Genomic DNA, 16,397 nt, shown 5'->3' with positions numbered 1-16,397 from the left:
AAAAAGGGAGATTTAAAAGTGGGCAAATCATGCCTGTAGGTAAACAGCTAATTTATGTTGCATCCTGGACTCAGGAATAGATGTACCTGTCAGAAAGTGTTGCGGCCCGTGCTCTGCCTCAACGCTTTGGCTCAACGCTTTTGGGGCTAAGTGCTCTGGTCAAGAGAGAGAGTGGGGCTGCAGGGGCAGGAGACTCGAAGAATGGAGACAAGACAGGGTGTGATCAAGTCTCTCTATTGAAGGGAATTCTGTGGTATTTATATACGCAAGCAGGAGAACACAGGTGAAAACATTTTACCACGTGCACCATACAGCTGAGGTCACTAAACAGCAAAACAAGCTATGCGGGATAAACAATATATTTATCAGAGTGTGCTTCAGCTGTTATAGGCTTTTGACAACCAAGTCTTTCATCAGGGTATATGGTTCCAGATGGCTGCAAAGTTGATCTAGCTGCTTTCTACTAAAGTTGGCTCCCAACAAGAAAGGTTAATGGGCATTGTTGGAAACTCTTAAATGCTCAGTAGAAGTATGTAGAACTGAAATAGTAGAATATGTTTGTATTTATAATTACACTCTTCGTTGGTTTACTTAAGGAAAGAACCAATGTGGCTTAATGCCTTTTATCATGTGGGTACATAGGGAACACTTCCAGGATTATAAGGTCAAAGGGTGTCCTGAACAAGAGAATCCACACTGATGAAAAGCGGTGCTGGAGAATGACAAAAGTAAGTAAAACACAATACTCACTCAACCACCTATTCCAAAGGTCATCCAGCCTGGAATGAGAAATCGTATTCACTGAAACTACTTGATTCTGATTCCTTGGTTCAAGAATGAAAATATTTTTAAATAAAGAAGGATGTGCTCCTATGCAGAGGTTTTAGTTATAGTTGTATATTTATTTGTGTGTTGGGTCTCTTTCTCTCTCTCTCTCTCTCTCTCTCTCTCTCTCTCTCTCTCTCACACACACACACACACACACACACACACACACACACACATACACATTGTGTCTCTCACATGGAGATCACAGGACAAATTGAGGGAGTTGGTTTTCTTTTTCTAGCATGTGGGTCCCAAGCATTAAAGTCACGCTGTCATACTTTGCAGCAATCCACTGAAGCTTCTTATCAGTCCTCTCCTGCATTTTCAATGTGCCTTTTTTTTTTTCTTACCAGGAAGCTGAAAAATGAACTTTTAGAAGCAAAGCGTAGGAGTGGGAAGACTCACCAAGAGACCAGTAGAGTCTGTGTTCACTGTCAGAAAACCCTTGGCCTCATCTTTGACCGGGGAGATCCATGCCAAGTCTGCTCACTCAGGGTGTGCAGTGAGTGTCGAGTTAAGGGACTTGACGGCAGCTGGAAGTGCACTGTCTGTGCCAAAGTCGCGTGAGTCTCCTGCCTTTCTGTGCAAAATTCATGCTTGATGATTGAGAAGATTCAAATAGGGAAATTAAGAAATGAGAAAACATTTTAAATTGAGAGGGGAGTAGATTGAAAATCACAGCCTAGTTACAGGCTTGACAGGTCTCTCTCTCTCTCTCTCTCTCTCTCTCTCTTTCTCTCTCTCTTGCTCTCTCTCTCTCTCTCTCTCTCTCTCTGTGTGTGTGTGTGTGTGTGTGTGTGTGTGTGTGTGTGTGTGTGTGTATTGTATCTATGCTTGCAGTGACTGTGGTATGATGGTATGAGACTGGTTTGGTATGAGTGTATTTGATATGAGAACCTCTGTGTGGCATGAGTATATGGGACATGAATGTATGTGGGGGTATGTATGAGTGTGTGTGCAAGCATGTATGTGGTTTGAATGAGTGTGTAGTATGTGATGTGAGTGTATGATATGAGTATGTGCTGTGTGTGTTGTGAGTGTGGTGTGTGTGTATATGGTATGAAAGTGTGTGGTATGTATGTGTGTGTGAGAGAGAGATAGACAGGCACAGAGACAGAGACATAGAGAAGTGTTTAGTAGGAGAAGTACAGGTACAGAAGACAGAATGAATGGTAAAAGCAACCCTGAAGCATAATAAAGTTGGAGACCTAATAGAATAAGTATCTCCCCGTATTTAAAAAACAGTAATGTGTTTTCTCCTCTTTAAGCCCCTCTAAACACCACATGGCTTCTCCAAAGGCATAGACAGAACTCTCTTGGCATTCTTAAGCATTTGAGGTAACTGTCAAGATAGGCATCAAACATCCTGTATGCTGTCCACATCAGCTGAGGGACAACACTAGAAGTGTTACTTAGTATTCTCCAGGCCTAGCTGTGTATCAGAACAATGGGAGGAAGCTTTCTCATTGTGTTTTGCTTTAAATCGGTGGTTTTCAACCTTCCTAATGTAAGATCTATGCAAATATCTGTGTTTTTCAGAAGCTGCAACCTGCAGTTTCAGAAAGACCACAGTAGAATGTAGGGGTAAAGGTTCTATGTAGGTGCCAGGTTGAACTTTCCATGTGCAGAGGTGTGTGTGTGTGTGTGTGTGTGTGTGTGTGTGTGTGTGTGTTGCCATCAGCAATGGGCCCTTGCTATCAGTTTTCAGAGAGGAACCTATTGTCTTGGCAGCAGCCTGGTTTGTTTGGGGATTTCCATGAGATGCCCCATTAGCCAGTGGTTCTTAACCTGTGGTTGGGACATGACCCCTTTAGGAGTCACATATCAGATATTTACATTATGGTTCATAACAATAGGAAAATTACAGTTTCAAAGTAGCAATAAAATAATTTTATGGTTAGGGGTCACAACAACATGAGGAACTATATTAAAGGGTCCTAGCATTAGAAAGGTGTTGTGGTAAATCTCCAACCCAAATAAGACCAGTCAATGAAAACACAACTCAATAATTATGAATATATGCTGCATGCCTAGATTGGGCAGATTTACCATTACACTACTCTATTCCCCAGCTATGAGATCCTTTATAACTTGTGGGTTTTACAAGTCACACACTTGTCCTTCCACCTCCTGCTCCTCCATCATCTTCTCCTCCATAGTCTTCCTCCTCCATTGTCCTCTCTCTTTCCTGTCTCTCTTCCCACCAACCTTTATTTCTCCACTTCCCCTTCTCTGCCCAATCACTGGCTCTAACCTTTTTTTTTTTACAAATTAAGGTGGGCAGAAGGTTCAATAGAAGTCACCAGTGTACTGATTCACTCCTCCTCTGCATCCCCTCCCAGGAAAGTGGAATTAACATCAAAATACAAGGCCAGGGCTATCCACAACAGAAAGCACTATCCACTGCCTTTGACCAACAATTGAATTTGGTGTAACCCAAACCCAGTTACTCCATTGTGTAAATGTACCACATTTTCTTTATTCATTCTTTCAAGGGACATCTAGACATTTTTCCAATTTCTAGCTATTACGAATAAAGTAGCAATTAACATGGTTGAGAAAATATCCTTGAGGTAGGAGAAAGTATCCTTTGAGTATATGCCCAAGGGTAATATAACTGGATCTTGGGGTAGATTGAGTTTCATCTTCCTGAGGAACCACCGTACTGATTTCCATAGTGACTGTATATGTTTTCACTCCCACCAGCAATGTATGAGTGTTTCCCTCACTCCACATCCTCTCCAGCATGAGCTGTCACTTGTATCTTAGCCATTCTGACAGGTATAAGATGGAATCTCAAAATAGTTTTGATTTACATGTCCCTGATGACTAAGGATGTTGAACATTTCTTTAAGTATTTCTTAGCCATTTGAGTTTCTTCTGTTTAAATTTGAGTTCTGTTTAAATCTGGTCCCCATTTTTAATTTGATTATTTGTTGGGTTATTTTTTGGTATCTAGTTTCTTGAGTTCTTTATATATTTTGGAAATTAGTCCTCTATCAGATGTAGAGTTGGTAAAAAAAAAAAAAAAAATCATTTCCCGTTCTGTAGTCTGCTGCTTTGTCTGAATAACAGAATCCTTTGCTTTATAGAAGCTTTTCAGTTTCATGAGGTCTCATTTATTAATTATTTATCTTAGTGCTTATGTTATTGGTATTATGTTCAGAAGGTTGTCTCCTGTGCCAATGAGTTCAAAGTTATTCTCCACTTTCTCTTTTATAAGGTTCATTGTATCAGTTTTATGTTGAGGTCTTTGATCCATTTGGAGTTGAGTTTTGTGTAGGGTAATAGGTATTTGCATTCTCCTATAAGCAGACATCCACTTTGACAAGCACAAGTTGCTGAAGATGATTTCTTTTCCCATTGTATATTAATAGATTCTTTATCAAAAATCAAGTGTCCATAGGTGTGTGGATTTATGTCTTGGTCTTCAATTTGATTGTATTAACCAATGTGCCTGTTTTTATGCCTGTACTATGCTGTTTGTATTACTATAGTTTTGCAGTACAGCTTGAAATTGGGACTGGTGAAAACTCCAGAAGTTTTTTTCACGTTCAAAGTTGATTGAGCTCTCCTAGGGTTTTTTTTTGTTTTTGTTTTCTGTATGAAACTTAGAATTATCCTTTCAAGTTGTGTGAAGAATTGCTCAAGAATTTTGATGAGAATCACATTGAACTTGTAGATTGCTTTTTGGAAGGATGGACATTCTTATTATACTAATCATACCAATCCATGAGCATGGGAGATCTTTCTATCTTCTGATATCTTCCTCAATTTCTTTCTTCAGAGACTTGAAGTTCTTGTCATACAGATTTTTCAGTTTCTTTGTTAGAGTTACACCAAGATATTTTTATTTTTGGGCAGCTAGTATACAAGGTGCTCTTTCCCTGATTTGTTTCTCAATCCATTTGTCATTTGTATATAGGAGGGCTGCTGATTTTTTTTTTCCAGTTAATTCTGTATTCAGTTATTTTCATGAAAATGTTTATCAGCTGTAGGAGACTCCCCAATAGAACTTTTAGGGATAGTTATATATACTATCATATCATCTGTAAATAAGGATGTTTTGACTTTTTCTTTTCTGATTTGTGTCCCCTTGATCTCCTTCAGTTGTCTTATTGCTCTAACTAAGACTTCAAGTACTATACTGAATAGGTTTTGTCAGAGTGGACAACCTTGTCTTGTTCCTGATTTTAGTAGAATTGCTCACACAATTGATCTCTTAATTGAAAATTCCAAGGATTTATGAGAAATATCTCAATACTTATTTCTCCAATTCTTATCCAATACTTTCTGTGTTGACTCTTACTATGCATTCTTTCCCCCTTTATCCCATTTCTGTTTATTCTCTTGTATAGCCCAGACTCTCATTTGTTCTGACAAAAGTACCTAAGGCCTAAGACTCCAAAACCCCTTATCTATTACATGGAGCCTCAGACTTCAATATAGACAGAAAAGAAATCACTTAACTTTATCTATACTGGTTGTAATTACTAAATCACAACACCTGTGGCCTTGTATTTTCTCAATCAATTCATTTATTAAGTAGTATATATGGTTACTAAAGGTCTAATTCATTATATCATTCCTCTGAAAGACAGGAGTTAGTTTCTCTTGAGTTTTTTTTTTTTTATTATTTTTAGCAAGAAATTAACTCAACATGTTGAGTTGAGTTTGAAGATTATCATAAAAGCTGGCCTACCCAAAATGAAAGAACCCTTTCCTATAATTCTCATTTAGATCATTTGCTACCTATTTCACTTATATTATTTCTTATATCTCCTACTCTACTATAATATAAGCTTCAAATCTGCGTTGTTCATCGATGATGTGTTCATGACTAAAGGAATGCCTAAAGTAGGTCCTCTGTGTGTGTGTGTTTGTTAAATGAGCAGATACATGTATGAGCAAAATAATAAAATGAAAAATGGATGAATGAATGTCTTCTGCTAAAGCACATCATCACACTGGAGTGAAAGGAAGAAAAACAGAATGAACATGATTTTATTCTAATGGGAACATAAAGTTGGGGAAAAATAAGAGCCATGACAAACAAGTAGAGTCTGCTCTTTAAACAGAATAAATATCTACCTATCAGAGATAAACAGAAGTTGTCAGAATATGCTCACATAAATATTAAGATATTGAACAGGATGCTTTTCTTAGGAAGTAGTAATATATTAATAGAAAATTTCACAATGAATTGCATTCTTTTTATGGTGAAACATTCACTTAATCCAACCAGCCATCTATCTGTCTAATTTATTTCTTCATCCGCACACCTGGCCATCCCTCTTACACATTTGTTATTAGCCTATTGGTATAAAATGAGCAAGATCCATGGGTAAATGGGCATGGAATGCCTTTAATGGCTTCGTAATTTAATGTAAAAAAATAAGATTATTATGTTATTTTTAAACCCATCAAAGAAATTCTTTGTCATTCTAGACATTTTAAAGATAAAATAGCTGTCAGTGAACTCATATAATTCTCCAGCAACAATTTGTCTATAGTTATGTTTTTCTGCAATAAATGGGAATTTATATGAATGTTTAAAATATGAAAGCTCAAGCTTACTTTTATAGCTAAAAAAATCAATTAATAATGCTTCTCTAATATTTAAGCTAGTAGTTTGTGTGTTCTCTGAGACTAAAGCTTTCTGTATTGGAGATATCCTGTTTGCTATTCATGGAGTGTTTTTCAATAAGGAAGCATAAATGATATTTTATTGGCAGTAAATGTTCTTTGTTTGTGATAAGAGAATGTTACAGCCCTACTGGGCTGTCTCCATGTTTAATAGACCATTAAATTGAAATTCCCACCCTAACCTCTAAGAGGTGAGATGAGTCACGGTGTGAGTCATGCTCTAGCCAGTTGGAAGAATAACCTTTATTGTCATTTACCTTGGAGAGGGTTTGATTTCTGAAGCACTGAAATGGTTATAGCAAGGATTGGTAGAGGGAGGTGACTCCTTTTGAAGCTAATCCATTTTTTTTTGTTTCTCCTCAACTCTGTTTAAGATTTTTGTGCTTTCACCTGTAAGTGGTTTGCAGTTTCGGTATCATATGCACAGGGGATTCTTTGCAATTTTTTTGGTTGGAAAAAATAGGAACCTAGACTCACCACCTTCTCTATATGGACAGAGTGTTTGTGTTTCTCTCCTCTGTTCCTTCAACCAACAATAGGTCTGACACATAGTAGGAATTCAATAAATATGTGCTGTGTAGTGAATAAATTTATAAACAACAAATAAGCTTAACTAGCTTCTTTGTAATAAACAGATGGAAATTAATATCTTAGTGTATCCTATTACAGGTCCAGTGTAGATAAGTAAACAAAAACGCTTTGGTTACTATGCCTTTTTCAACAAGACCACCTACTTGTCCTATTCCAAAGAGATTAGAACTTCTTCACATTTATGTAAGTTTCCAAGGGAAGGAACCTTACATAAGCCCCAGGAGTTTAATGTTAAATAAAACCAGAACTCTCTAATAGTCAGCAATCAGTGTTCACAGATAAGTGTGACACGCTGTAATTTCAGTCAAATCTATTCTTCAGAGTTCAACTTAGAGGAAGCAGAGTCTATTTCAAGCCTTGAGTTGTTTGAATACTACAGTGACATGTCAGACAAACTGAAATCTTATAGTGAGCATCACATTTATTTCCTGTCCTCTCTCACCACTTACTCTTGCTACTTAGCCTCCAGTGTGTGCACACATGTGGAAATATACACACACACACATTTGAAATGCTAAGCAATTGCTGATTGTTTATTTTTAGCTTCCATACATTTTCACCCCTCATAAAAGCCTTGTTATAGTTGAGGAACATAAATTCTCTTCTGATGATATTGCCAAATGGAAAAAGTATGAAGCTTGGTGTATCAATGATGTGTCAGCCATCATACCTTTATCACTTTGAGGAACATTTTTTAACCCATGTAAGTTTTCTAGTCTATAAAGTGAGTACTGTTATTGCTACCTTACATCTCACAGTAGGGATCAGAGATAACACATATAATGTGCCTAGCACATTACTTGGTACTTGGTAGGTATTCAGTATTAGTTTTTTGTTTTGTTTTGTTTTTCTGTTAAGCTTTCTGTCTCCATCCAGAAATTGTGAGTGGAAAAATCCCATTGTCTCTGATTTTTCAGAGTTCTAACAATGACAAATTACTCAAGTTCATCGTTGAGATGAGTAAAAGGTATAGCTATAGTTTTCACACAGATGGTAGGAGGTAGTGACTAACAACTCTGGAGAAATAGGATTTGTGTTATCTGTTGGCAGCTATAGGTGTATGGTAAAGATGATATGGAGGTCCTTTTCCCATAGAATGTAGACTGTCACACATTAAACTGTTACCATACTACACACACACACATACACACACACACACACACACACACACACACACACACACACACACACACATAAAAGCCAAGACTTCTGCATACCCTATTAGGTGGTTTTCAAGTTTCAGCAGCTCATGTGATTACTTGGAATCCACATTGAATGACCCAGGATAGTGTTGATTAGTAGCTCCATTCTAGCTGGAAAATCTGATTACATTAGTATGAGTTTCTGATTGACAGTAATCTTGAAAGACTACCTTCAGAAATTAACATTCCACAAATGCCTGCATTTCTAACATAAGTATTAATATCTAAATCCTTATATCCCTGGAGATATATCCAGGAATATCTTATTCAAATTTATTCTTTTGATGGATTCTATCTTCCTTAGAATTGATACATTCTGTAGCCTCTACAGTTATGAATAATCACTCAGTCATCTGCCACTTGGAATGTTATCTGCCCACCAGGAGGTGGGTGTGGGGTACACAACCTATGGTCACATTTTTACTGTATGCTTTCTCTAAAGTTAACAGTTTGACATTTTAGCCAGTAGTAGAACTGTGGTACACTTAAATCCTGCCTTTGTCTCCTACAGTAAGAAGCAGTGTTTCAATTACTGCAAGGAATAAAGCTGACATTGCTCCAGGATACATTTTTCTATTTGGGACCCAATTGCTGATTTTAAAGGATGATTGGTCAATAAATCTAGATATGAGGCTCTGGGGTTAGAGCTCTGTATTTGATTCTCAGTTGCCTTTCTTCAGCCACCATATCAAATTCACCAGTTCTTGTACAGTCTCATGCTCAAGATACCTTGATTTATACTGTATCATTTCTTGTCTTGTCAACTGGTTTCTTAATTGGTTTGCCACTCTCCCATTTCTCTATGTGTTTCCTCAAAGATCATATCATCAAATGGAAACTGTAGAGTAAGTTTCCTATTGCATCCAGCATTACAGGTCTTTAGCATGGCATTTAAAGGTTACTATTCCATAGCGAGGACCTACCTTTCTACCACATTTTCTACTATAACCCTCTAGAATTCATTTACCCGATAGTACCCTTAATACATTACTCTGTATAAAGGACAGAGTATTACGGGTTTTCAGTCCTCAGATCATGCCCTCATAAGCTATTTCTTCATGTTTAGTTAGAAATAATTTTAGAATACTTAATGACTCTTATGGCTGTAACAAGTCTTTATTGTAAACCTCAACATGAGCCTTACAGCAGCATAGCTGCTGTGGGTTGTATTTCAAGGAACTTGATTTACTTCACAAACATTTATAAACTACAATACCAAATATTACTGCTAGAAAGAGTATCCTAACAAGCCAGGGCTTTTGCCTTCATGTCACTGACAATTAGGTTTGTGGTGAAAATATGAAAAGAAGCTAAAGTCTTAAAAGAGTGAAGGAAGTCATCTGTTTCAAGTAAAAGTTATAACTTGAAGAAGTATAGATTAGTACCACTTATATTCAATATTTGAGCAATAAAAATGCTGCAATGAATTCCATCATTTGTGTAACAAATGTTTGTTAGTACAGATAATAAAAAAAGAAAATATTACTTCAAGGCACAATCTACTGAAAGTCCATTATTTATAATACTGTTGGGAAGGGTTGAGTTACATAGAGATTTTCTCTTAGTAGGTTAACAGACCAATAGATATGACTTACAATCCTAAGATAAAGTTTAAAGCTTTCTATGTTGTAGGAATCGTGAAAGTAAAGAAGATAACCTATATTTCTAGAGGGAAAATAGAAGGTGATTTCATATAGCCATTATAGGTACAGCTCAAAAGATGGATAGGGCAAGTCTTAGTTTTTGTTGTTGTGATAAAACATTGACCATTAGCAAGTTGAAGAGGAAAGGGTTTATTTGATGTATACATTCCAAACACATCCATCATCGAGGGAGGTCAGGGCATTAACTCAAGTAGGAGCAGAAGCAGGAACCATGGACATTCTGGCTTTCTCTCCATGCCTTTCCCAGCTTTCATTTTTATATAACCCAGGTCCTAGTCCCCAGGGGTAACACCACCCATAGTGGACTGAACCTGCCACATCAAACATCTGTCAAGAAAATGCTTGAGGCTAATCTGATGGAGGCAGTTCTCAGTTGCAGTTTCCCTGTCCAGGTAACAGGTTGTGTTGAGTTGACAAAACCCAAGCAGCACATGGTTATTCAAGGGTCCTTTCCCACCCTTTTCATTCAATTGATTATGAAATCTAGGAAGACATTCCTAACATGGGTATTTTGATTTTGTTTACTTCTATTAGTTTTTCCCTTGTTCTGGAATGCATCCCATCACCCTTTTCCTGGACTATTGCGATAATCTTTGTCCTGTTCTCTACTCTAGCCCCATGTTTGTATTCCATGAAGAGGTCTTCCCCAAACAGACCCTTATTGATGCCTTTATCTCATATGGAGCTTTGGGTTGTCTACCATATTGAAGATTTTTTTATCCACTGTCAGTGTTTTTACCTAACTAGTTTTTGAAAGTTATCTATGCCGCTAAATAATTTAATTTGACAATCTTCCCTTTGCTTCATGAACAGGCAGCTAAAGATTATAAGTGGAGAATGGTTCATAGAAGAAAAGGCAAAGCGTTTCAAGCAAGTCAATGTTCTAGGCACTGATGTAGTTCGACAGTCCATCTTAAGAAGAAGTCCAGGTAACTAATGGAATCACGTGTCTCCAAGACTGTGAGTTGATATATGGTTGGGTTTAAATAACTTCCCTGTGGAAACGAAGCAGGTGAACACAGTTGGATTCTTCCCTCCTCCATCCCTTAGTTCATTTCACAACTTGGTAGCTTGAAATCTAAATCTGAATATCATGCAAATGAATCCAGTAGAAAATAAACTTTGTACTGATTTCCACATGTCTGACATGCTGAGATTTTCAAAGAAGCCATTCATTCTCATCATAGCAAGTTATTTTTTCCAAGTGTGTTTCTCATGTTTTGCTGAACAGTTAAGAAAGCAACATAAACAGATGAAATAAATGCTTCCCATTTTGAAAGAAATTCTTGATTTTTCACTAGGTTTAGTTTCAGATTTTTAAAGTGGTAATTTTTTAAATCCAATTCTTGGTTCTTCCATGTAAGGTAATCTGGACTATTGCCTGTTAACTCCACTCAGCTATTTCTAAATAAAGCATAGAGAACATCCTTATAATAAACTCCAAGTCATGAATTTGCTATAGTCCCTTAACTCACAGGCTGACCATCTCAAATCAGTTAAAAAAGTTAAAGAAGGACTGGGTCTAAGCTTTGTATTCCTAAATGTGTTATACTGGTACAATGCCTATGAGAGTAACAATATTCATCTCACTCTTATATCACTAAGAAGCTCATGCCAATGAAAACCTTAAAATTTGTAAACAAAGTAAATTGGTGCCATTTAAGAATTTATATCTTCATCTTGATATTAATTATACAGATTTCTACTAATAGGTTATGGCTATGCAATAAACCCTAGCTAATCCTCTCTATTCCAACAAAACCACTACGTTTCCCTAGAGAGACAGCCCAACATTTACCACCTTAGTCCCCATGCCCAGAGAATAGGGGCGCTGACTCATCATTAGCTTCTTCAAGCTGATTATGGGCGTTGAGATATTAGAAGTGGAGTGGGGGGGAGAACAAATTGATAATCCTCTGATGCTTTGTCTTCGCTGCCTCCAGATGGAATTCCCGGACCTCAGAGGTTTGAGCAGGTCTGCCCAGCTTGCTTGTTGAGTAGATACACCAAGGCTGATCATTCTGCAATATACAATTCTCAAAACAAATTTTAGTATCAAGATAGGTTTTTTTTTTTTAAAGAGGGCTGACATTTTATTAAGAATGTTGGTTCTAACCGCTTTTCTATTTTTCCCCTCTTTTATTGGATATAATATTTACATTTCAAATTTTATCCCCTTACCATATTTCCCCCACCACCCAGGAACCACTTATCCCATCCCCCCTCCTCCTGCCTCTATGAAGGTGTTTACCCACCTACCCCCAGCCCCCCTTCCCCCTCAGGTCCCCCCCCCCCAGTGCTCAGCCTTCAGAGTACCAATGATCTTGTCTCCCACCTATGCCCAACAAGGCCATCCTCCCCAATCACTAGCATTGTACTCTAAAGTCTCAGTCTCACAGATGGGAGCACTGGGAAATGCCAAGGAGCATTTTTGATTGTCATGATTAGATTGAGTCGATAGCATTTATTGGACAGTAACCAAGTATGATAAGCTAATTGGATTAAAATATGCAAAAAAGTTTCAGTTAATAAGGAATTATACTGGCCCCAAATACCAAGAACAACCAGCTTGAGACTGCTTTACAGTGTACTCAAACTACAATCTAATTGGTTCCTTATTGAATTAATCTCTGAGTGTAGATTTCCCATGCATGGTTTAAATAAGAAAGGTAGAATGGGTATCTTTCAGTGTGGGAAGCTTTCAGCTGATCCCTGTGTCAGTTTTGGGTGTGGCAGCCACAAAGAAAGGCTCCTAAAGATGAGTAATATCAAGTCTGATATTAGAAGAGTCAGTTTGAATAAAAATTATCCAGTCAGCTACAGCCTTTTCCTATGGTAAACCTCAGAGACTTCTAGTATGTAGACTACACTTCTAGGCATAAAATGCAAACATACATGTCTGTCATTCCATGAAGTCTGGCTCTCATGTTCATGATGTCCAGTTGTGGTATATTGCAGCATACTTGTGTTTATTACCGCTGGGTGACTGATGTACAAGGGTAATGTACTTAAATGCAGCCTGGGATACATAGTGAGTTCCAGACAAGCCTTAGGAATACAAAACAAAAACAAAAAAATTCCTACAAAAAAGTGCCTGTAGTCTATGGATTTAGAAATTTCTTGAATGCAACATATCATACCCTAAAAATATCTGTAGAAGCATAAAGAATATGTTCCTTAATTGCAGTCTTCCTAGAGAAGCTTATCTTATCAAACTTTCCTCTGATGAGTCCTGGTCTTAATTCTTAGTTATTTCTACAGCATTCAACAAATTAGAAATAACTACATATACAAAATAACTTGGGATTGACCTGCCATTACTGATTATTATAATCTTTTTTGTCTTGTGGTAATCTAGAAAAATGAGTGTAGAAGAGAAATTTGTTATCCTTTCTGATCAATTTTGTATATAAATTTATTTTCTATTTTTTCCATGAGGGTCTGGAGAAATACAAAACCAAGAGCAAGCACATCAAGGTGTAGACAAGTCAGATACATTGCCTTCTGTCAGGCAGAAGGTCACTCATGATGGACCAAAGAGAAAGGGGTAAGCATCTCTAAAATAAATGATCTTTAGTGTTTTATGTCTGATGTCACTTCAGTGGCCCAGAGGAGGTGAAAGACTCAACTGGGGCAACATTCTATCCTAGGGAAATACAATCTTTATTTTTTATTTTTGATATTTTTATTAATTATATTTATTTACATTTCAAATGTTGTACCCCTTCCCAGTCTCCCCATCTGCAAGGCCCTCCCCACACTCCTCTCCTTGCCTCTAAGAGGGTGCTCCCCCATCTACCTACCTACTCCCTGCTCACCCCTCCTCCAACATCCCCCTCTACTGGGGCAACAAGCCTCCACAGGACCAAGTACCTCCTGATGTCAGATAAGACAGTCCTCTGCTATATATGTATCAAGAGCCATGGATCCACTAATGTATACTCTTTTGTTGGTAGTTTAGTCCCTTGGAACTAACTCTCTGGGGTCCAGTTAGTTAATATTATTCTTCCTATGGGGTTGCGATCCCCTTCACCTCCTTTAGTCCTTCCCCTAACTCTTCCACTGGGGTCCCCAGGCTCAGTCTGATGGTTGGCTGTGAGTATCTGCATCTGTCCTAGTCAGGTGCTGGCAGAGGCTCTCAGAGGATAGCCATACCAGGCTTATGTCAGAAAGCACTTCTTAGTATCAGCAATAGTGTTGGGGTTTGGAGTCTGAAGATGGGAGGGATCCCAAGGTGGGGCAGTCTCTGGATGGCCTTTCCTTCAGTCTCTGCTCCATTATTTTGTCCCTGCATTTTCTTTAGACAGGAACAGTTCTGGCTTAAACATTTTGAGATGGTTGGGTGGCCCTATCCCTCTACTGAAGGCCATGTTTATCTACTGAAGGTGGTCTCTTCAGGTTTTATCTCCCCGCTGTTGGGTATTTTGGCTGTCATCCTCATTGGCTCTTGGGAGCCTTTTGCATTCCTGGCCTTTGGGACTTTCTAGTGACCCCTCCCCCGCTCTTTCCCCACTCCCTACTGCTACTCATTTCTATTTAATCTCCTGGACCTCTGGACTTCTCTCCTCTCTCTTTTCATACATGGTCCTACCCCCATGTTTTCTCTCCCCCTCTCCTTCCTGCCCTCTGCCTCCAATAATGATTTTGTTCCCCCTTGTAAGTGGAATTGAAGCATCCACACTTTGGTCTTACTTCTTGTTAATTTTCATATGGTCTGTGAGTTGTATCACTGATATTCTTAGCTTTTGGACTAATATCCACTTATTAGTGAGTATATACCATGTGTGTCCTTTGGGGTCTAGGTTACCTCACTCAGGATATTTTCTAGTGCCATCCATTTGCCTACAAAATTCTTGAAGTTGTCATTTTTAATAGTTGAGCAGTATTTTATTGTGTAAATGTACCATATTTTCTGTACCCAATCTTCTTTTGAGGGACATCTGGGTTGTTTCCAGCTTATGGCTATTATAAATAAGGCTGTGATGAACATAGTGGAGTATGTGTCCTTGTTATGTGTTGGAGCATCTTTTGGGTTATATGCCCAGGAGGGGTATAGCTAGGTCTTCAGGTAGACCTATTTCCAGTTTTCTGAGGAACTGCAAGATTGATTTCCAAAGTGGTTGTATCAGCTTGCAATCCCACCAGCAATGGAGGAGTGTCCTTCTTTCTCTACATCCAGCATCTGCTGTCATCTAAGTTTTTGATCTTAGCCATTCTGACTGGTATGAGGTAGAATCTCAGAGTCGTTTTGATTTGCATTTCCATGATGAATATGGATGTTGAACATTTCTTTAACTGCTTCTCAGGCATTTGAGATTCCTCAGTTGAGAATTCTGTTTAGCTCTGCACCCCATTTTTAAATAGAGTTAATTGTTTCTCTGGAGTCTAACTTGAGTTCTTTGTATATTTTGGATATTATCCCTCTATCAGATGTAGGGTTGGTAAAGATCTTTTCTAAATCTGTAGGTTGCCATTTTGTCCTATTGACAGTGTCCTTTGCATTACAGAAGCTTTTCAGTTTCATGAGGTCTCATTTGTCAATTGTTGATCTTAGAGCCTGAAACATTGGTGTTCTAGTTGGGAAATTATATGGTCGATTTTGGAGAAAGAATGATGAGGTTCTGAAAAGAGTGTATATTCTTTTGTTTTAGAGTGAAATGTTCTGTATATATCTGTTAAATCAGTTTGGTTTATAATTTCTGTTAGTTTCACTGTGTTTCTGTTTAGTTTCTGTTTTCATGATCTGTCCATTGGTGAGAGTGGGGTATTGAAGCCTCCTACTATTATTGTGTGAAGGTTTAATATGTGTTTTGAACTTTAGTAACATTTCTTTTACAAATGTGGGTACCCTTGCATTTGGGGGGGCAGATGTTCAGAATTGAGAGTTCATCTTGGTAGATTTTTCCTTTGAAGTGTCCTTCCTCCTTCCCCTCTCTTTTGATTACTTTTCATTGAATACCTAGTTTATTGGCTACTAGAATTGCTACTCCAGCTTGTTTCTTTGGAATATTTGCTTGAAAAAATTTTTATCCAGCTTTTTATTTTGAAGTTATGTCTGTCTTTGTCACTGAGATGTGTTTCTTCTATGCAGCAAAATGCTGGGTCCTGTTTATGTATCCAGTTTGTTAGCCTATGTCTTTTTGGGGGGAACTTGAGTCCATTGATATTGAGATATATTAAAGACCAATGATTGTTGGTTCTTGTTATTTTTGTTGTTGGAGGTGGTATGTTTGTGTAGTTCTCTTCTTTTAGGTTGGTTGTGAGATGATTAATTTCTTGGCTTTCATTGGATGTAGTTTTCCTCCTTGTGTTGGAGTTTTCCTTCTATTATCCTCTGCATGGAAGGGTTAATGAAAAGATATTGTTTAAATTTGGTTTTGTCACAGAATATCTTGTTTTCTCCAACTATGGTAATTGAGAGTTTTGCTGGGTATAGTATCCTGGGCTGGCATTTATGTTGCCTTAG

The 16,397-nt window shown here is 37.8% G+C and overlaps 1 protein-coding gene across 1 annotated transcript in view; it reads left to right on the top strand.

The window, feature by feature from the left end:
- The window catches only part of Sytl5 (synaptotagmin like 5), an 85,495-nt gene that overhangs the window by 16,007 nt on the left and 53,091 nt on the right, over window positions 1-16,397 (top strand). The window contains exons 3-5 of the mRNA XM_034485632.2: window positions 1,182-1,391; window positions 10,745-10,860; window positions 13,370-13,478. Of these exons, the coding sequence (XP_034341523.1) occupies window positions 1,182-1,391; window positions 10,745-10,860; window positions 13,370-13,478 (435 nt within the window). The remainder of the gene's footprint in view (window positions 1-1,181; window positions 1,392-10,744; window positions 10,861-13,369; window positions 13,479-16,397) is intronic.

Source organism: Arvicanthis niloticus, chromosome X (genome assembly GCF_011762505.2).
Source record: "Arvicanthis niloticus isolate mArvNil1 chromosome X, mArvNil1.pat.X, whole genome shotgun sequence".
NCBI classification, from domain to species: Eukaryota; Metazoa; Chordata; class Mammalia; order Rodentia; family Muridae; genus Arvicanthis; species Arvicanthis niloticus.
The sequence above is the reverse complement of the archived record's forward strand: the minus strand, read 5'-3'. Positions and strand labels throughout refer to the sequence as shown.